At 35.3% G+C, this 23,094-nt stretch overlaps 1 protein-coding gene across 1 annotated transcript in view; it reads right to left on the reverse strand.

Moving 5' to 3' along the window:
• igf2bp1 (insulin-like growth factor 2 mRNA binding protein 1) overlaps positions 1 to 16,479 on the reverse strand; it is a 55,596-nt gene extending 39,117 nt beyond the window's left edge. The window contains exons 1-2 of the mRNA XM_056453380.1: positions 15,863 to 16,479; positions 14,613 to 14,673 (exon numbers count right to left, since the gene is read on the reverse strand). Of these exons, the coding sequence (XP_056309355.1) occupies positions 14,613 to 14,673; positions 15,863 to 16,037 (236 nt within the window). The 5' untranslated portion in view covers positions 16,038 to 16,479. The remainder of the gene's footprint in view (positions 1 to 14,612; positions 14,674 to 15,862) is intronic.
• Positions 16,480 to 23,094: the final 6,615 nt, after the last annotated feature.

Genomic DNA, 23,094 nt, shown 5'->3' on the forward strand with positions numbered 1-23,094 from the left:
GCTGTTAAAAGGGGGGAAGGGACTGCAGGACATAAAACAGCAAATATTAAATTCGTTGCACACTGCAAAGACAAACTAAAAACTCAAAATATTAAAAAAAAATCTTGCACTCCGAACAGGCCCTCAAGTAAAGGATGCAAGGAAAGAGTGTTGTCTAAATCATAATTCATAAGTAAGAAGGCACACTGAGTAAATATTTTGTTAGTTAAGCACAATATGCAGCAAATAATCTCTTCTTAGTTTGTGCGATATTTACGTAAATAGTGTGTAGCCTATGTAGGGTACTCAAGAGAAAAGCTGCATGCGTGTTTGCGTCTTTCCAAAACGCACATATGTATAGGCATTTCCCCCTCCGGTGGAGTTGCTTATATGGGTGGTATGCGAGAAACAACTGTAGATAGCAACATCTCTGGGATCCGTTTAGTTTACAAAGGCGATATGCCCTTAGTTTTGGGTCAAAGTTCACGCTTTGCTCTGCTGTGGAGAAGATGGAAGTGTTTGTGCGCCTCCATTTTGTGACTCACGAGTAGAACACGGGACAGCAGGACTAAATCGAGAAAAGAGACGCAAACTGAACACAATACGAGCAAAAATAAATGCATCCCTATTAAATCTACGCACAAAGTTTTTTTCACATCAAAAATCCGCACGATCTATGAAGAATTTAGGAAGACTGGCGGTAAACTAAGGCGGCATAATCTGACAAACCTCACAATGATCTATGAATACAGATGGCCGGAGGACTAAGTACGTTATTCAGTTTTCTAAACTAACCAGTAACATAAAATCTACTGGTATTGAACATTTTACCAGTAAGCATCTAAAATAAATCTGAATAAAGTAATTCCACCCTCCCCCTGCCTCGCACGCTCGCCATTTCATGAGCCAAGAGTTCAGGAACAAACGAAATGGTAGGTTGCACTCCAAAAACACTCTTATTCAGCCTCAAAAGACACGCAATCACATTTCAGAATATACAATACTAATATTCATAATGTTTTAAATGATCACACAGGTTTTTGTCACGCATATTCGTAGGCGCTTACTCGGAGTGGCGGAGAAACTTAAATTTGATAAATAATTAGGGTATGCATGGTGAGGATCCCATTTAAAAGTAGTAAAATATCAAATAAATAAAATATATATTTAATAAAGTCTGCCAAATTAAAACGTTGACAAAAACACTATCATTAGAATTCGGTTACGTATTTTGCTAGAGAATTTGTGGTTTTAAACTATACCCACAAAAAATAAACAGTTTATAAACCGTTTATAAAGTTTGAAACGTGAAGCACACAATAAAAGCATGTTAGAATATACTAAATTGCATATACGCGCCTTTTATAGCAGTCTTTTGTTGTTTTAAAACGTGCTCCTATACCATCCACTGCGCACATGGGGTTGCCTATACTTGATGCACACACTCATAATTTCATTATCTCGTCAAACTTCAAAACCAGCAGGAAATTCTAGTTTACAGCGGAGAAGTATAGGCCTGGATCCGTCTCAAGCATGTGGGCCAGTGTACGTTCAGCTCTCTGACAACGCCCAATTACCACAATGAATCTCAGTCACATGAGCAGGCGCAGAATGTGCTAGAAAACTATAGGTAACATATAGGCGCCGAATATCCATCCATATCAGCAGGAAATAGCGTGGTGCGTCGTGCTCGTACGTGTGTTTTTGCACAAATGCATGCAAATTGAAATAACCATTAAAACAAGTAGCTTATTTGATGGAATCATGTGCAACCTACATTTTGTGCGTTTAAAACTATATTAAAGTGCATTTTAGTGCACTACTGTCCGCTGTTATGCAGCAAGATCAACATGCATAATTACATTACACTTCATGCAACAATGTTCCCCGTTCAAAAGCATTTATCTGAACCACATCGAATAAATGGTGTCAAGTGTGAGGATCTGCTTTTAGATCACAGCCTGCAGTGCAGCAGAAGCTGAATCTTACGGGCTGGATTGCTCACTCGCACGCCGCGCTGTGGCTCCAGCTCCTCGGCAGCAGTGAGGGGGAGACCTGCCTTCATTCATAAAGTCACCGGGCTACTCGAGAGTACTACAGCTCCGTGAAAGAGGCGGTGCGCGGCGTCACTGCACCGCCCACCCGGAGGAACGGAGGGGGTTGGTGGAGAACAGATCTGCACGTTCACGAGGAAATGGGGGTGTGTAACGGAACAGAAACTGTCTCATACAGAATCGAGCATCCACGCTATAAGTGGCACAATGCAGTGCACCTGACTCAGCAAGGTCTAATAACGATTTTGTCACGATTCGCACCGCTTCCAGTCCCGTTCTCTTTAAGAGCGCAGCTTGTGGGTTTATCGGAGCAGCTTATGGATTTACCGCGCTCTGCCATAAAGATTAGCAAACGAATAGATTCCATCATGTTCTGCTCATAAAACGCGCCATAAAAAGCGCGGCAATCATTGCAGATAAATTATTTCGTTTCATTCTGAAGTGATCGCGGACATTAGTTTATGTCGGATTGTAAATAATTAATTAATTATTCGATACTCTGAATGTCTATATTGCGAGCTAATGTCATTTGATATTTACTTGGATGAAAGGCACATATTTTAAGCACCAAGTGACCCACTGGAGTACAAGTCTACACATCTAAAATATTACAAATGTGAATGAACACGTCCTGTGTGTGAATAAGTCTGATGTTATCTTGTACATACATTTTATATATGTATTTCCCAAAGGCTGCCCATTTTCGACGCGCATACAACAGCGTTTTAAGTCTCTTTTTATTACATGGTCATTTATTTTGTAAAACTATAGTCAAAGAAGAATTAACACATCGTCACATTTCTAGTTTTCTTTTCTATCATATTTGACGTGCATTATAAAAATGAACGAAAAATCTGCTTGTACGCAGACATGTACAAAGCAAACGCCATATACAAACGCCAAAAAACATATATATAAAAGATTACAGTTATTTTTTTCAAGCCTAAAACTTTGTCTGAATCTTTAGAAGTGCAGTATAAAGTTGAAAAGGAAAACAAGCAACAACAAATCATACTTTCTATTTTCATAACATGAACAAAACTTGCTAGACAGATGTTTTTTATTATTACTTAAAGTCTTGTAAATTTAACTACGAAATACAATTTAAAAAGAACAAAACTTTCTTAAAAGAAACACTGTCTTGTGAGAGTAATCTGTCAAAAGGCTGCTTTTGTTAAACTTCCTGTGAATGTTGTATTTTTATGTTGTAGCTTTTTTACCCTTAAAATGTAGCATTGTTCAACAAATGAAACCTTTTCAGTCATTAAATGTTTATTGTTCATAACTATTTAATCAGATGCATTGCTAAGACGTTTAAATGGATATACACACTTCAAATTTCATGCTACAATGGAATCACCAGTATTGCTTTTAATTTAAATATGTTTCACAAACAAATTATACAAGTACGTTAACAAATAAACTTAAGCAAACACCAACTAAATCGACCAGCTAAATAGCAATAAACCAATTGTATGTAATTAAAATAAGTACTTTTGTTTTAACATTACATTTGTTCATGGAGTTTTCAGAAATCTCATTTATAATACTTGTAATGTTTTTGCACAAACAGTAGTTACATGCACAACTGTTTTAAGGTGGGGGAAAAACTGCATTTCGAGATGGTAAAAAGAAAATAATGATTTTCACTACATTACATTTGATGTTTTAACTGTAAATTGCATTTCAATTAATCTGTGTCCTAGTTTCATTCCATACACAACTCTGCCTTTTGATTACACAAACAGAACCTGCACAACTGTTTTAAACTCAAGTTAATTTAAGCAAAACAGAAGGACCCAGAACAACAGCTTTGTACTAAATAGAATGTAACAATTTTTCTGTAAACTAATTTACAACTAAATTGTGTTTCTTTTTTGTTCTCCATACACATCACATCTACAAATTACCTGCATTTAAAACATGAGAAAATATAGAAGAATCCAGCAAGTCTCTCAAAGTCAGATTTGTCTTTTGTTAAAATGAAGGACCTTCCCAGCATAGCGTGACGTCAGTGTCAAATCTCTCTCTCTCTCTCTCTCTCTCTCTCTCTCTCTCTCTCTCTCTCTCTCTCTCTCTCAATCATCCAACTCAAAAAGTAAAGCTGCACGGAAGCAACTGCTGACATTTCTCTTCTTTACTCTCTCTCTCCCTTCGTTCATGTACTTACAACTAATAACAATAACAATTAAAAAACATTTATAAACAATTATTTGGTGTAGGATTTGTTTTCTTGGTGGGAAAAAAAGTTTTGTAACCAATAGGCTTAAAAAAATAATTCAAAGTGATCAGCAGTCCACAAACCATGTCTCAAAAGTCGAAGATACTGATAAAAATAATTGTCCAAACATTAAGCTATAAATCAAAATAAACACCATATTTTTAAAACAACAATTTCTTAGCTGTATGCACTGTAGTATCCTGCAATTTTTATGCTGAAGAAAAAGTTTAACCCAATCTAATTATTTTATGTTTGTCATTGTTATTATTTTAATCTTTTTATAGTCAGTGCAAAAGAAATGACAAACTCTTACAATTTATTTCTTTTGTCTGTTGATTTAATTATTTTTTGCTTAGAGATTTTAAACAAACATATTGGGTACCACTTTATTTATTTATAACATTTTCTTTTTTCATTGAATTAAAACCATTTGTTTAAGGGGTTACCATTTTAGTTTACTCTTATTTTTTACAACTATATCTATATAAACAATTATTTTGGTGGAAACATACAAATCATACATATTAGCCAAAACATAAAATAGACATGAATCGCCATATTTTGCATTGCCAAGTTAAAAACAAAACAGCATAGAACACCAATAACCATACAAACACAATCCAGTTAACACTTCTTTTTATCTATCATTTAACCCTATAACCCAATCCAATATCTGAACCATTTGATTGCACTGAAATCATTTAAAGGGTATAGTTGTAATCAGAATTATTAGCCCCCTCTTTGATTTTTTTTCTTTTTTACATATTTCCCAAATGATGTTTAACAGAGGAACAAGTTTAACAAGGAAATTTTCACAGTATGTCTGATAAAATTTTTTCTTCTGGAAAAAGTCTTGTTTGTTTTATTTCGGCTAGAATAAAAGCAGTTTTTAATTTTTTAAAAACCATTTTAAGGTCAAAATTATTAGCCCATTTAAGCATTTTTTAAATATTGTATAACGATGGTTTGTTCTGTAGACTTACTTGCCTAATTACCCTAACCAGCCTAGTTAACCTAATTAACCCAGTTAAGCCTTTAAATGTCACTTTAAGCTGTATAGAAGTGTCTTGAAAAATATCTAGTCAAATATTATTTATTGTCATCATGGCAAAGATAAAATAAATCAGTTATTTGAGATGAGTTATTAAAACTGTTATGTTTAGAAATGTGTTGAAAAAATCTTCTCTCCGTTAAACAGAAATTGGGAGAAAAAATAAACAGGGGGGCATACATACTATCCTCCGCCAAGAAAGGCCTATATGCTCAACCCTGCATGATTCTGTATTAGGAGGAAGGTATGACTCCATGTAGGTCTAAAGGGGGTGTTGGCAGCCCCTCCCCCTCTCCATGCTTTTAAACGTGTATGTGTGTGTGTGTGAAGGGGGATAGCATGACCATACCAGCACATGCCTGTTTTGAGGCCATGTGATCTAGAGACTCCATTTTAAGTGATTTCGACTCGTAAGGAGGGAATTGCGAGGAAGAGAGGGAGGGGGAAGAAAGAGGGATAGAGAGAGAAAGAGAAGAACTGATTTCTGTGGCCTTGCGAAGGGTAGACGTGAACAAGACGTGTAGGTTCTCTGTCACTTTCATGTGATGAGTTTTTATGATGAACAGCAAAATTAAACAACTGCAAATCACTGCTTGTTTATACTGACTGCTAGCTTTAAAACAGCTAATAGCAGTTAATTTAAAAGACTATGTAGATATCAATAACAAATGTTTGCTGAGACAGTAACTCTTCTTAAGCTTATGGAGAAGCACAGATTGAATGCTATGGAGTGTGAAAATGTAGCAATTTAGACAACTATTAACATCAAAGTAGGAATTAATTTAAAATTGGAGTTTGAGCTAAATAATCTTAATGCAAATAAGCAGAACATCAAGAGTACAAGACTATGCTTTTCTTATGTATTGTGACAATTAAATGATTTATTGAAGTAGAATGGCTATCTATTGATTATTGAAATCAAATTTCAGAAGTTAATAATTTAAGAAGTTTATCAAAAATCTGTAATTACATCAAAGACTTTCCCTTATGAACAGTTAAAATATCTATGCTAACAAATATTCAAAACTACAGATTTGTTTCATTCCATACCAGGGCAAACAAACTTAAAAAAAAAAAATTATCTATCTATCTATCTATCTATCTATCTATCTATCTATCTATCTATCTATCTATCTATCTATCTATCTATCTATCTATCTATCTATCTATATCTATATCTATCTATATATATCTATATATATCTATATATATATATCTATATATATATATATATATATATCTATATATATATATATATATATATATATATATATATATATATATATATATATATATATATATATATATATATATATATATATATATATATGTAGGCTACATGGGTGAAATGGCTTATTGCAAATCAAGTGAGGTTATGCACTGGTTATATATTGGATTTTGATAAAAACTTTCCTAAAATGATAGGAAAAAGTTCAGTATAAGTCTGTTGTTTCATCAGCAAATCCATTAATCATATTTAATATTATTTAATATAGACTGTGCAAAAACCTACATTAAAATAAAAACAAAATGTAAAGTAGAGATTTGACCAATTCCGACTCAGTGCAAACAAACTGGAAGCACAGGAAGGGGCAGTTTCTCTGCATTTTGTGACATACATAAATGGCTTATTGAAAAAGAAAAAAGGCTGGAAGTTTGTTTTGCTTTTGGTTATTGATTAGACTCTAATAAATGTACTAGTAATTCATGTCACCAAAGAGGTCTGTTGAATTATAGTAAAAACTGAAATTAGGAGAGCAGATTAAATAATATGGACTGTGAATCAACATCAAAATAAAATTACTACAGTTTGGTCAAGTTTATTTCAGTGCAAACTGTAAAGAAGCAGCAACAGAGTTATATAGGAGTATGCATTAAATAAACATTCAATATTTATACATACAGAATCAGAAAGATTCTTGCTAAAAAGAGAAAATAAGCAACATTTTTTTCTGTTCTAATATGTGGTCTAACATTCTTGTGATGATTAATACATAGTAATGTGATTCTGTAGGACTTGACTCATATCCTCATTCTTAAATTTTCTGGGAATTTGAATTATTAATGTGGTAGAAAGAGAGTGAGAGAGCAAGAATGAGCTTTTAAATAATTTCCGCTTCTGATTTATTGCAATGTGAAAAAACAAATGGAACCTAGTTTGATATTAATTTAGGTTAGCATTAATTGTAGGTGCAAATAACAAAATTATTTGTTTGGTCTATTAATAGAAGCAGGCAAGATTAGAAAAATTGACAAATACGGGGAGGATGGGGGGTGTCTAGAACTGGACCTCAAAGCTGTACAAGGCTTCATAAGAAATTCCCCAAGCAAAGTTTTCCCCTTCCTATGATGGTGACCAGTTTACTTCGATTATAACCCAACTCCAAAGAAATGCTACAGTAAACATATGAACATGCTTAAGGTGACAGCAGAAGAAAAAAAAAGCAAAATAGGATTGTTTGTCTGTGAATAGTTTCACATAATTGCAGTAAAGCGAAAGAGGAATAATAGAGTCAATTAAAAAAAGATTTTGATTTCAAAAATATGACAAAAAGGAACTACCGAATGCATTTTGCTTAATAAAACTTAAAAAAAAAAAAATTATAAAATAGTATCTTTCAGCAACTTTGGGTTTACACTAATGATTCAAATGTATAGAAAGGGTCAATCTACAAATAGCATGTAAAATTATAATCAACATTTTACTTGCTTGTTGTGCATGGGTTTGTTTCACCAAAGCAGACCCAGTAGTACAAATAGTGTAGTAATACAAGACAGCAGCAAACACACACACACCCTGAGGAAGAACAATGTGCAAAACAGCTTCATCATTTACAGTGCAACTACAACAAAACCAATTTAGAGCATACTTCATTTATTTCACTCTTAAACAAGCAGAGCATACATTTAAATATGCAATGAATGCGTGAATGAATATTAATCAGAATGTTTGTGTCAACATCACATGTACTATGGCCCAGGAACTCAATACATCTTCATTGGTCCATTTTGGGGTAAAGGGAGAAAAAAGACTAAGAAAAATGTAAAGAATTTAGGTTCATGGGGCACCCCCTTCACCAGTGTTTATGATGGTGATGCCTTCAGAACGGCCTGTTCAACAGAAAAATAAAGAGTCATTTGGGGAGGAGGATGGGCCAAACAGGGGGCCCATACTTCAGAGGGATAAACCACCATGAACTTTTTTTCCCCTTGGGAAACACCCCTTGTCTCACATCTCTCCCACACACATACACCAAAAAAGCAAAACAAAAATAGACACCCACGTATAGCTAATGCCACTATAAAGTAGAATTAGTCACAATGCTGAATTCAACTAAACACTCAAAACAAAATAATCCCTAAAAGGCCAATTATTAATAATTATATAATTAATAATAAATAGGTATAATAAATATTTTCATAATACAATATTAAATATTACCAACTGAGTTTAATTTATTCCAATCCATAACAAAAAGTATTTCATAAAATGTCAACAGGTCAAATGCTCAGTGATCTTTCATACAGAAAATTAAATATTTACTTATTACATTTGTAAATTAGCTCCAAAAACTACTTGTTGCTTGACCTTTGAGAGAACAAAAAAAAACATACCTTACCAACTCTATTGATACAAATCCTCTGTCAAACCAGTTGCTATAAACATTAACATTTTTTATTAGGAGAAATCTCTCTATTATATACAAACTGCATTTTGTTGCTTTGTACTTGTTTTCAACTCACAAATGAAGATACAAATGAATAAAACCTTTGAGTTACATTTTTAGGAAAGTATATGCACATATACAAAACAAAACTTGAAGCAGGTGCTTGCTCAAATAAGACAGTCAATCAACCACAAAAAACAGTTTACAATGCAATTCAAGCAAATAATCATCAGAAAGCAAGCATGTTTGTGATAAATATAAAAAATTAATACCACAATATATTAAGTAAAAGGACACTGACCCTTTTCCAAAACACACACAGAAATAGAAAATTTCAAGCAGTTCTTATCCAGTACAATAAAAAGTAGAAATTTTGGAATCATTCAGGGAAATTATGTTTTTTTTTAAGCATTGAATAAATTAAACTTCAAATTTAACAAGAAATGCAATCCAAATCTTTTAAACCAGGCACTACACACATTAAAGCTGCTTATTTGGAGAAATTAAACACCAATTTTATCAGTTTTTTTAACCCCTTCAACTGTGCCTAAGACACACTCATCTGCTGAATTAAAGTGATCCTTTTCCAAAATATTACTACTACTACTACTAAATACTACTACTACTACTACTACTACTACTAATAATAATAATAATAATAATAATAATATTAATAATAATCAAAGAGGAATTAACAGGCAATTCATATCCAGAGCTAATTAGAGATTTTTTTCAGTGTCTTCAAATTTAAATATGCAAAACTGTTCCAAACTTATTTATTTTAGAATTTATAGATTCTGTAAAAAATGAATTAACTTAAACCAGCCAAGAACCTGAAACCCATCCCACAGCAACTTGGACAGCCACGCTGCCAAAATGGCAGCAACCAATGAACGTTAAGCCAAGTCCCATCCACCTGTTCACACTGCCTTGTGACAGCAAGACACTGTGGTTATATATAAATTAATCTTTGAAAGAGGATTGCTGAAGCCTCATATCAAAAATGCTCTAAATGGATAGTGAAGGAAACTAATTTCTTAAACTCCACTTTCCACCTTACCAACACAATCCAAATCCTTTTTCAAAACAGAAGCTATACTAGTTACAAATGCTTATTAAGGGAAATCTCAAATGTATAAACACTACATTTTTGGTCGTATTTAAACCCCTTCAGCTAATTTTTTTTTTTTTTTTTACAAAAAAGCGCTTGGGTGTAAGTGTGCTTAATATAGTAAATACCCCAAATAAGAGGTTAAGGGACCTTCGCTCCTTTTCAATAAAGAAAAAAACAGCACAGATGGTTCAAAATAGAGAAAGGGGGAGAGAAGACAACACATTGGTAAGGGGTTAAAATGGGAGGGGCGCTCTTAAAGGGGCAACACACACTTATGCCTCACATTTTCAGCATGTCTTCGTGCCAGGAGCATTTTTCCCTTTGTCCCCATGTTTTACAGCTCTCGTGCTCCCTTTTCAAAACAGCGTCTTTTTGAGAGAACCGCTCTCTGTAATGGCAGAAAAAGGGAAGCCCACAAGGAAGTGCTGCTGTGCATTCCCTCCTCAATCCCCACCCCCTCCTCTCCTCTTATCTCCTCTCTTCTTTCCTCCTCTCCTCCTCCTTCCTGCTCAGGCAAGCCCTACGAGTAGGACGTCACATCATATGACCAAACTGACAAAACTGCCTGCATGCATGCTTTGCTACCCTGCAAATCTGGGAACCAATAATAAAAAAGGATGTCTTGCAGGAGAAAGACAGACAGCATATGCAATACTGAGAGACAAAGGGAGGAAAAGAGCAAAAGAAAGACACAGACAGAGCAAAAGTGCAAGCAAGAGAAAGAAAAGGGGAAAAAACAGCACGCAGGCAAGCACGCTGCTGGGAGAGAGAGTGAGGAAGAATGAGAACGAGGTTGCCTCGCGTGCAGCACCGTCAACGGCTTCTGAGAAACTGCACACAGGTGTTCCTGGCCGCCGATTGGTCGCACCTCCTTCTCCGTAAAAACCCCTCCCCCCTGCCTTCTGTAGTACTACGATCACAAGCAGGGATGGAAAGAAAAGGACAGAGAGAAAAGCAGGGAGGGAGCCAGCGAGAGAGAGGACAGAGCAAGTGTAGCTTCAGTCAGCCTGAGCATGCAATCGCAACACGCTCGTTTATTTACTCAGTGAAACGCTGTGATTTCATTCAAACCCCAAGCTGTTTTTTTTCATTGCCGTCTCGCTGTATCCAGTTTGCAAATGTCTGGTGAGATGTAGCTTCTTTAAATGCATCTATTTTGACTTATACAAAACTGCTGTTGTTTTAAAGAGAGAAGACCTGCCATATCCTTCCTGCTGTAAGATTTTTATTCCAGTCAAAGCAACCAAAGATATTTGTAGATACGAGCTGCGCTGCTTTGTATTTAAAAAAAAAAAAAAAACGAACCACATAAAACAGGCTATTTCCAGCACACTTTAATTGCAAGACATCTGACAATCCATTTGTTGTCTTGAAAAAGTTATTTTGCCCTAATTTAATCACAGCAAGCATGGGCCGTGGTAAATGAGGATCTTTTGCTTTCACCAATATTTGGAGAGAAAGTCAGGACAGTCTAACTGAATGGCTATAAAGTGGAATATGGGGACAAAAACATCCTAAGATGGAGAGCCTACTAACATTGCATGAACATCAACAGGTCTTTCCTATCCTTGATTATCAATAAACCTGAAGATGGCTACCATTCTACAACTTTCACAATATTTCTTGACATGAATGATGGGAAATGAACACATCTAGATTGCTCTTATGGAAATATTCACTTTTTCACTGTTGCTCTATTTTAAGTTTGCCAAAGTATGTCTTAATGACAGCTTATAAAAATAAAATACAGCTCAATTCTATACTGCTGATTTATAACTGCACTCCAATGGCCTCCTGCACTACGTCCCTGCTACATTGTTTAGTACACAAAGAATATGCCATCGCTGATCTGATAATCTGAATATTTTGCAGGAGTAGCAAAAAAAACATGTTGCTTTCTGGATCATGGTAGGTGCTTACAAGGGGAAGAGAGCGTGCAGAGTAGCATCTGGAAGAAGGGGGAAGGGCCATTGTTACACATTTTACACCCGGTATTGTCATAAAGGTGTGGCTCTTTTCCTTGTCTCTGAATCTCTTGTGCCCAAGAACTTCAAAAGTGGCCCATCAAGACACTACAAATGGCCCCGTCACACCAGTGCAACATTACATAAAGCAGGGAGAAACTCTAGGCGTGAGACATGGAGCCGCCCACACAGCTCTATGCACAAAACATTATGGCTTACTCACTACACCCTCTATGGACTGTAGTCTTTCTTGGTAAAACTGAAGTTAAATATGTGCAATTATCTTACCTGCATCTAACTTTGAGCATCCATAAAATGCTCTGGAAAAACAGCCACTAGCAGCCTTGATATTTATTTTTTATTTTAAAACAATTAGATGCATTCAGCATAAATACACTTCTGAATTTACTTATGGACACTTACATAAGACAGACTCCATATGTTCCTAAACACAAGGGGTGTGCACGATAGGAAAGGAGCTGCTCTGTCAACCCACCCCACCCCACCCCAAACCATGTTTCTCATCCTGCATTCACACTTACCAGCAAATGAAACTTGTAGCAAATGAGAACGTATTTATGCACTAAAGTTTTGAACTAGCCAATGTAATAATCTCACAAACACATGAGCATGGGACAAAAAGCATTTCAAAATCCTATATCTTACAAGCCAGCTCCACAAAAAGATGTGTAACAAAATGGCGACGTGTAACAGTTCCACTCTAATTAACATTTATAATACGTTTACAACTCTGGTTGCGTTTTGTGTGATTAAAATAAAGTTACTCTAAATTTTAACTCATAAGGACACACAGCTTCACATTATACGAATACTAAAATCATCATACGCACACACGGAGAAAAAAAGTCTCTTACGTGTAAACATAAAACAGCAAAACAAGTCAGATAACGAGCAAAATGTACTTTTTATATGAAATTCCTCATCTTGCAATTATACTGAGGATTAGTTCGCGGATTAGTAAACTGTTTACATGGCGGTATCAATTGAATGTGTAAATATGTATTTGCACCCATTCATGTTAATGCCAGAGTGATTTCAAACGGAGCTTTCGACAGAGGGCTACATTGTACGCCATTTTCTCAATTGCTGACGTTGGTTACTCTTCACACTGATGGCGACCACGTGTCATACTATGAGTGTAACACTGGCCTCCCAACACTAATCACACAACGTAATCCATCAAGGTCTATTTAAACCATAGACTGTGACCTATACATTAAATAATTTTATCTCTTCATCAGTATATTCATCTCAATGCACATTTTATATATATATATATATATATATATATATATATATATATATATATATATATATATATATATATATATATATATATATACACACACACACATGAATAAATGAGCGAGCGCAAAGTATACAAAGCATGGCTTCTCATAACGACAGATTTATGGCTAAAGCGCGTAAACCAGACGTAGGCTACACAAAATAACACCCATTTTCAACTAGTAACAAAGCGGTGGCTTAAAGTAATAGAAAAAAAACGGAAAATGTGTCTTTAACAGTTTTTAAAAATAATATTAATAAAGAATATTGTTTTATTATAAAATAAATTCACATTGTGTAACGTTTTAAGACATTATACGCCAGGAGGTTAACAGGTGTAGATCAAATACTTACTAGAAAAAATGCTTTTAGGGCGTAAAAAGGTAACAAGTAGCTGAGATGGGTGGGGACGAAGGGGGAGACCCTTTTTGTTCCAGTCTCCAGCGCTTTATGCAAACTCCCAGAACACAAATAAATACATTTTTGAAGATAAATGCAATATCAAACTGCAAAACGTATACTCCGTGACATTCAAATTCACTGATAGTTGTCGTCAGAAATACGGATAAACCCCCATAAAAACAATAAATCTTTAAAAATGAACGAACACAGTCATATATGTGTGTGTGTATATATATGCCACGCTTTGTTTCTCCAGTGCTGGCCTGAAGCGCCGTTTCCTATGGTTTACGCTTTAATATCAGCACAAATATACGAACAGCAATGCTATTCCCATGTAAAAGCAGTTTTTAAAACCACAGCGGACTAGAAAACTAAATCTGTGTAGCATGAACTGTTTTAACGAAGCAAGCACCGAGGCCTAGGCCTTGCAGTAGGCCAAGGCCTAATCAACAGGGAACAAGTGATTAAAATGACACGACTAGCGTCGTTGCACGATTGACAAAAATGCAAGCATATGCCTAACGTAGGAGAGGAGTGCTATATAGCGCTGTAGTAACTATGAATGTAACAACACGTGGTGAACTGCTACAATCATATACCTCTTGAACATCCAAGCACAAGAACTATAACATCCATCACGTGGAGAGAAACAAAGAATATTCTTATATACAGATCAGGACTCATAAAAGTAGAAACTTAACTGTTTCAGCCTAAACAAATCCACAACTTAAGCACACAGAGAAATCCTGGTGGCACAGAACATATTTGTACCACCGCCACGACATATACAAATTCAGCTTTTATGCACAGTAAGCAAACAATTGTTGAACTATTCAGGAGAAAGCAAATACCTCTGCTTCTTAGGGACAGAATGTTCGACCTCAATGCGTTTGCCGTGAAGTTCCACTTTACCTGGAAAAAGGAGATAAATATATTTTTAATGCCACTACTAACAAAATAGGCCACCAATTTAAGTGGCCCCCATAATCTACGTCTATTTTAAATCTAAAAATGCATTCATGGATTAAATGTGCACCTCTATAGGTTTAGCTTCGATATGCTCCAATTAGTCACGAAAAAACAGTATTTTCAGCATAAACTAATTAGCAAATAGCCTAAACGAGCTTTTGGGCTGTGGATTTGCGAAGGGTATGTGTTAATGAAAAATATCCCAACTGCCAAATTTCAGAATGCCTTTAGTTAAATGATAAAATTATTAGGAAGCTTTTAGGGTTCACTGCTCAGCACTACACAAGCTATTTACGTTAACTGTATGACAGAATCCATATGTGTATCATTTATTCGTGTTTGAGAAGTATGGGGGATACAGCCATAAAATGAACAGCTGAAGATGAATTAATCTTGACCGTGACTTCATGTGGTGGATAGTTTTAACTGAATCCTTATCGGCATGGCGACCTTCGTGCTATATAGAGCACACGTCACATGCTACATATGTGGAGAACCGAGGAGAGACATATTTTGTGGTCAGTGGGACAGATGCAGTGAAATTGCATTGTTGAAGTCAGAAAATAAGAATGATACAATGTAGTATATGTTTAAAGACAACAATGTATACCTCAGAAATGTGCCAGTTAACTTAATAGGGGCTTCACGAAACATGTTTCATTTTAGCTCCACTGGCCTATTAGCCAAAAGGGGGAGGGGTGAGACCTGATTGTATAGCTGTGCCGGGTAGGTTGGACTAAACCTAAAGATTAAGTTTAGAACTATACGTACAGTTTACAGTCTGATGTTAAAAGTATATAGCTGTTTATAGTGCACGTCTTAAACCTGTAAGAGCAAAGAAAGTAAAGTCGGGTGGTTGATGTGTGCATGAATGCTTTCAGTGTTTGCAAACCCTTTGCTCTTAGAAGTTAACTATTCTGGGTACCTTTGCACTATAGAGACTTGCATTGCCCTGACCTGAATGGTAAAAAGTAGAAGCATTGATTTACTTTCACAATACACTATTAAATATCCAGAATATGAATTATAAACAACCAAAACGCTCATGGGGGTTAACCAGAGTAAGTTATTAGAGAAAGCCGGCGAATAAGCAAACCGGTAACCAAAGGCCTATTAAAATCAATTTACTCACCAGAAAATGTTTCAATCGCTTTCATTGCCCATTGGTCGTCCGGGCAATCAACAAACGCATAGCCAGTTTTCATGAGAAACTGTCCAGAGTATGGAATCTTGTAATCTTCAAAGGTTTTAACCAAGTCTTCTGCGGTCACCTTTTCATTGAGATTTCCAATGTATAGCTTGTTCATCGTGGAAAAAAATTAACGCTTCCCAAAAAATAGAAATAAAACAAAACTTTTTGCCAAAACGTTCTTAATTCTTAAAAAAAGGACCAAGACACCCGCAGATTACAAAATCATGTAGATGTCAACCGGTTGGAATTAAAAACGGGGTGGGAAAAAATCTAACTGCAAGACAATCCAAAATAAAAAAGGGGAAAGTTCGACTAACAGTAGCCTAACGTTGTAGTCTGATTAAGTCCTGCAGGCGAGTGGTAAATATTCTTCACTGTAGCAACCTTCGCGAATTCCCAGCACGGCGTAGAAATGGTATCAGTTTGAATTAAGCTGATGTTTGTTACGATGGAATAGTGGTACGAGTATATAGCGGGATCGGGAGAAATTCTTTCCTCTCGCTGCCCCTCAACCTAAAGCTGTACCCTGCACTGTCACACAGATCCTACCGCTTGGCGATGGCACCGCCTCTAAACCGAGTCGAATTTACTAATTTTTTTTTTGTTTGCAAAGAAGAAACCACGTGGTCTCAGAGTAGCTAGAGAAGGGGCCGGTCCTCCGCTCTCGTGCGCGCGCGCTCTCGCTCTCTCAAACTGGTTATGCTTGGAAAGACAGGGACATTCTCTGTACATTTTAACGTATATGCTCTGCATGCATACATTTGTGCTAGCCCATACAGATTCCAGTCTTATGTGGTTCACATCATGTTTGCTTTTTAAGGTTTATTTCTGAGTTCACGAGAATATTCGCATTATCAATTTGCGAAGCCATTCCACGCATTTTCCCATTTTATATAGTATAACCCCCTGGGTGATGTGCAGCTGGTTTGGTAGTTAACCTACTCGCTTAATGGTCTGCAGCCATACGCAAATGGCAAAAGATGATCATAACACGCATTTCATATACTAAAACTAAGGCGTGACATTGTTAGCTGTGGGTCACGATTAGGGCGGTGAAGTAAAATATTTAATTAGAGTAGTTTTACAAGCAAAGTTCATGGAAAATATTTCCGAGGTGGATAGAATAATTTGCAGTAACACACATTTTCAATGCATGGTTTTATTGAAACACTGTATCCTTTTATATCTTCGCTCTTGGGAAGTTGGGCGTGCGCGTAAGCTGGATCCAGTTTTACTTTACGCGGTCAGCTCCACCACTGCGTTCTTCAGAACAACAGACGCACGTTTCGACGAAGATGTCGAAACTCGTCGGTGCTCACCTCCATGTCGAGTCAGGAGAAGAACCAACAACTCAAAATGGGGGGTGTTGGTGAGACAGCAGGGCCTAGTGTCGAGGATACCGCCTACCAACAGGAAGTGGAGCAACTGTTGCATTGCCTATTGTGTGTACACACTGTGTGTGATGTTTCATTGCTACTCTTTTTCAAAACACTCATGCCTGAAAACAATTCGACTACAAACCCCAATTCAAACGAGTTAAACACATATCACATGCAGATATATACCTGAGATTTTCGTAACGTGACTTTTATATTGTACACGTGGCGATACTACTGGCTCTCTGTGTGAGAAAATGGCTTCCCGTTCACCACTGAGGTGGTTCACATCTCGTAGGAACAATCCAGTTGCCCAGGCCAGAACTACAGCCTTACTAAAATGTATTATGACAAACATGTTAACTGAAAAGGAGAGCGCGTGCAATTTAAAACCAACTTCATAGGTTTCGTGAGGTTTGTGCATGTTTAAAGCACGCATGATGTGCACATTCAGCAACGAAACAAAACTTGAGGGCAATGGTGTCTTCATTTAAGTATGAGCTGACAAGAGACGTAGTAGTGTGATAGGAATAGTCTTTTTATGGAGTCTGTCTTGATTTAAATATAAAGTATGCACTGATGCGTGCGCACGCATCTCGGCGTCCACTCGTAATGTAAATATGGGCTGCTGTGGGGAGTGCCGATCACTGACCTTATTTTATACGTGCATTCACTACAATCCATAAATGCGCACGCTTTGTCCCATCTTAAGGTCATTCATGCGTAATTCACTCTGAATGTAAATAGATTGCATTTTCAGCAGCACTGCCAATACACGCTGATCTCTCAGTGGCAACACCAGCCAACAGAACCGCTGTCAACTATCAGGATCAGTGATCTGACGGCTTGTCTTACACAGTTTTAAAGTTACTAGGTCAAATTAACGTGTAGCCCATATTCTATCAATAGCATCAACAGCAGAGCAAAACTGCATTAAGTTGTCATGTCCTGCAATGCTTGGGATATGAATTTCTTTACATTGGCTTGTTACGCCTAGTAAACAGAAACAGTTGCAAGGGGGGTGCACTTTGTGGTCCTGTGAAGGAATTGGCATGTCAATACAACCCCCTGTGAGTTTAAGAGGGGCTCTGAGATTTGAAATTGTGACCTGACCACACACTGTGAGGGGGGTGAGGAATGGCTGCTGTGGGGGTAGGGCATCCCTTGTCTGGGTGAGGGGGACCACAGCCATGGAGCTCATCCAGGAAAACAAGGAATTTGGAGTTTGGTGGGACATTGATGAAAATTCTACCTAAGTGATATGCTTAATATAACTCAATATTTACTTAAAATCCTTTTCAAGATATTATAAGGTATGATTGATGATTCTGTATCACATTTCATGTACCAAAGAGGATGTAATAAACAAGAAAGATTGATGGCAAGAAAGTTCTGCAAAGAAGCAACAATGGCTCAAAGAACAGAGTAACAGAACAGATATATATATATATATATATATATATATATATATATATATATATATATATATATATATATATATATATATATACACAGAGAATATAAGTGTATATAACAAGGTTGTCTGATCAAATTACAAGCCTATTTATGTAACTGAGTACATATGTATAAACAAATTAATATTTGGAAAGCCATATTTGCATATTAGACACCAGGGGCAAGGTCAACCTTAAACATGGGAATGGAAGACCGTATAGCTGAAAAATCATATAGTTAATTTGTTATATAAGTGATAGTAATGCTTATTTAATCAGTAATTTTACATAGAAAAAGAAAACAAATGTTACATAACTATGAAAAATTAAAAGTTCCATTGTGGAAATGCAGTCTATGGTAGAAAAATGTTTTTTATTATATAATTATTGTGGAATAAAATTAGCCTCAAAGTTTCTTATGACCCAAATATTTTTTTTTTCCCCTACTACAGGAAGGGCAGATTGTTATGCATATTTGTCTAACCCACATGACCACCTCATGGTTTTTCAGAAAAAGGTCTTGTACAAGGGTAAAGAAAGATTTGACTTCTGGTTTGTCCCAATACTTATAGATATTTTTTTTCTGTGATATCCATGCTTCCACACACACCCACACATACATATTAGGCATGGGACGATAATCGTTTTCAAGGTATACCGTGGTTTGGAAAAGTCAAGGTTTTAAAACAGCCAATATTTTCTGCTATACCGTTCCTAAGGTGTGTGTAAGATTTTTTTATTTACATTTTTTTTTTGTTTTTTTTTAGGACAATAGCATCTACAGCAGAAAAGATCTCCAAAGGTGCAATTTAAAAATGTAAAGAAATTTGTGTTTTTGTAACTAATGAAGACAGCAGAAGTCAATGATTCATTTGAATGATTTAGCCTGACATGTTTACTGTTCCAAAATATTTCAAATCTTTCACAAAATAAAATATATTGTGTTCAAAGGGGGAAAAAGTTTTTGTTTTTTACCCAGACATTTAAGAAGAATATATTTTAGAGCAGTAATCACAATACCGTGAAACCGTGATATTTTTTTATCCAAGGTTATCATACCGTCAAAATGTTATACCGGCCCATGCCTAATACACACACATACATATATATATATATATATATATATATATATATATATATATATATATATGCAGTTCTTGTAATGGAGGACTCATAACTTTACGGGAATTATTATAAGTTATGTATAATGTAATGAAAGTGACACATTAAAAAGAAATATAACTGTAATCGCTTCATATAAATCATTGTTTATTTATCTGACTTCAAACAACCATAAATGGAACAATTTATTAAGTTATAAATAGATTTTTATTCTGTTTTAAATAAACAAAATGTTAATTAATAATTACTGTGCAAATATGAGAACACAAATGTTTCAAAAAGTAATAAAATTGCAGCTGTCAACTTTAGTCTTTATTACACTGGACACCAGAAAACCAGGATAAAATCTTATTGATAGTTTTAGAACACATTAGAATACAAGTTCTGAATAAATTAGGTGAAGGAACAGTACAATTTGCAGGTAGAGTACATGCAAACAGTTTTAAATAAGGTTTTATTTCTTAATTTATTTTTTCTTTAACAAAATTTCTGACCAGTTAACTTTTAGAAACCATATATATATATGGACTATTTAAAAACTGGATAACATTAATATTATTTAAAAATGACTGGTTCTCATTTGCCATGATGCTACTTAAATGTTATGAGACCCTCTCTGCTGTCTTGGCAAAAACACAATATAATCTGGGTTTGTAAAACCCTGTAAATCCAGCTTTATTAATCTAAGCATAAGCCACATTGAAGAAAATCCCAGCAAGATCTATAAGATGTTGTTTTCAATACCTGAAACTCTTTTGTTTCTTACATATTCATTAGGTCTACAATTAAAGCTTATAATTCACCTGAAAGCTGTTTGTTTTTTTGCATATTCATTGTTGTTTTTAATTACTTTTAAGTGTACAATTCATTCTTTAAATTAGTTTCCCCCCTTCTTTTCCAAAATAGCCTACATGAATATCAAAAATGTTGCAGTTTAGCACATTTTAATTAATGTCTCTAAAACAGACATCGCCTGTAATAAATGCCTATGTAGATCCAACCCAAAACACATGTGGATTATAAAGATGTTTCATTGAAATTTTCCAAATAAATAATAATTTATGATTACTCTCTGTAAATATTCAGTATGCCATTTGGTGTAAACTAGCTTCTCTCAATGAAATAAAGATAATCTTTAAAGTTAATCTTTGTATGATAGTCGCAAAAAATAAGACGTTTCTGTGTCTTACAAATGTAAAAGTTAATTGTAATTGTGATCACATATTTGAAGCCCACAGGAAGACAACCACTTCCAGCAAAGTATTTAACAACACATCATACAATCAAATGTAACCATTTTAAATATGTATTATTTGAGTACAATACAAGCGCTTATATATAAAAACAATTAGTCCGATTAAAAAACACTGCACGTTTTAATCATGCAAGCTTTTTAAGAAACCAAACAACGAATAACTAACAGATGTTTGACGTACAATCGCATAAAATACATAACACTAACACAGAAAGAAAGAAAGAAAGAAAGAAAGAAAGAAAGAAAGAAAGAAAGAAAAAAGAAAGAAAGAAAAGCAATGCTCATCAACTTGAATGCACTCGCTGAACTACCTGATTCTCATTTGATCAATTCCTCTATAATGTTTAACTTATCGATGGTAATACTTTATATATTCGATATCCGTTTTGAAACGACAAAAGAAACAGTTTTACAGATCAGCAATATAAACCTTATATGCGATTTCTCACAAAATGGAGATGGGGAGGGTGTGTCCAATCAGAAAAGTGCTTCGCCTGTAAAGTGGTGACGTACATAACACACCCCCGCGCGTACAATGTGAACAATTATACTCAACAGTTGCTGTATTTCCCTCGTCCGCTCGACCACGTTCTTCTAAACCATATGCTTTTTGTATAGATCTGAAGAAATCACACTGAGCAGAGCATCTAAACGCATTAGGCAGTTATTAATGATTTGGTTTCAATTGAGAGCAATTTGCCCATAACGACAGAAGGAGAGAGCGCAATGAAAAAACAATCTAATGTTGCCACTTATATTGGAGATGTACAGAATTACCGACGGTTTTATCGACAGTTAGGCGTTAGTTATTCAAAACAAAGTATATTTAACACTCAAAACTGTCAAGAGACTGATATCTTAGTGTTTTTTGGCGTTTTAAGTATTATACCCAATAGAGCAATGACTTGCACGTGGCTGCTTCCACCAAGCGGGCACTATGAGATAATACATGTCCTGGAAACCGAGAAATTCGGAGAATTGTTTGTTCACTGTAAATTCTCTAAAAGTGTTCATTATAATTTATTTCTGGTAAAAATTTACGTACACCATAAGCAACTTATGTAATTGGATTAATTTATGAGGAGAAAATGAACAAAAATATGTTAACAAGTGGACACAAGTGATGTTTTCTTGTCGATTCAGTGAGCAAATCCCAAACGGATAATAAACATTGTAGTTGTTTTCGGTTACAAATCACAATGGATTTCGTTAACTTGTCGCTTTTGCTAAACTTATTTTATTCGTGCTAAAAACTGTGTTGTTTAAGACGCATTCGCCCTTCATAATGTCACTTGCAAATGACAGGTCTGTTGAACTAGTTCTGCATTACTTATGCTCAAATTTCACGTAGACTGTTTTGATTTTATTTATTTGGTCCTGTAAATAAATGCTTACTCGCATAGAAAGCGCGTAAATAATGTTATAGGAATAGATTATGTTTTTCAGCGGGTCAAAATAGAAACATGAGTGAACTAACGAAGTTAAGCGAAATATTGTGTTTGCACTGTGTGCATAATTAGCATAGATTTATTCAACGTATAAATAAATCTGTCTGAATCTTTTCCTCATTGTTATAAATATTCTTTACTTCAAGCACGTTTAAAGAAGACAAATAACAAAGATTTAAAAGTCCTGAAACGGCACATTTCATTGTGTGCGTTTTAAGTTAAATAAAAGTTTCATTAGTCTGTCTTAACCCAGATTGTTAACAAGACAATCAAGTTGTTTAATAGTGTTTTGCGTATTTGACCAGATTTTCAAATGTTTTAAAATTGCAGAATCAATCTGTTACAGCAGTCATGTTTACCTCTTTATAATAATTGTAATAATTAGATAAATAGATCGCTATAACGAAAGACTAGTCAAATTCAATACATGATTTATAAACAACTGTTCAGAGTGGATCGAAAGTATCCGCTTTCATAAATGAATCAGGTGTGATCAACTGTTCACAATAGACCGTTT

This window comes from Danio aesculapii, chromosome 3 (assembly GCF_903798145.1).
Source record: "Danio aesculapii chromosome 3, fDanAes4.1, whole genome shotgun sequence".
NCBI classification, from domain to species: Eukaryota; Metazoa; Chordata; class Actinopteri; order Cypriniformes; family Danionidae; genus Danio; species Danio aesculapii.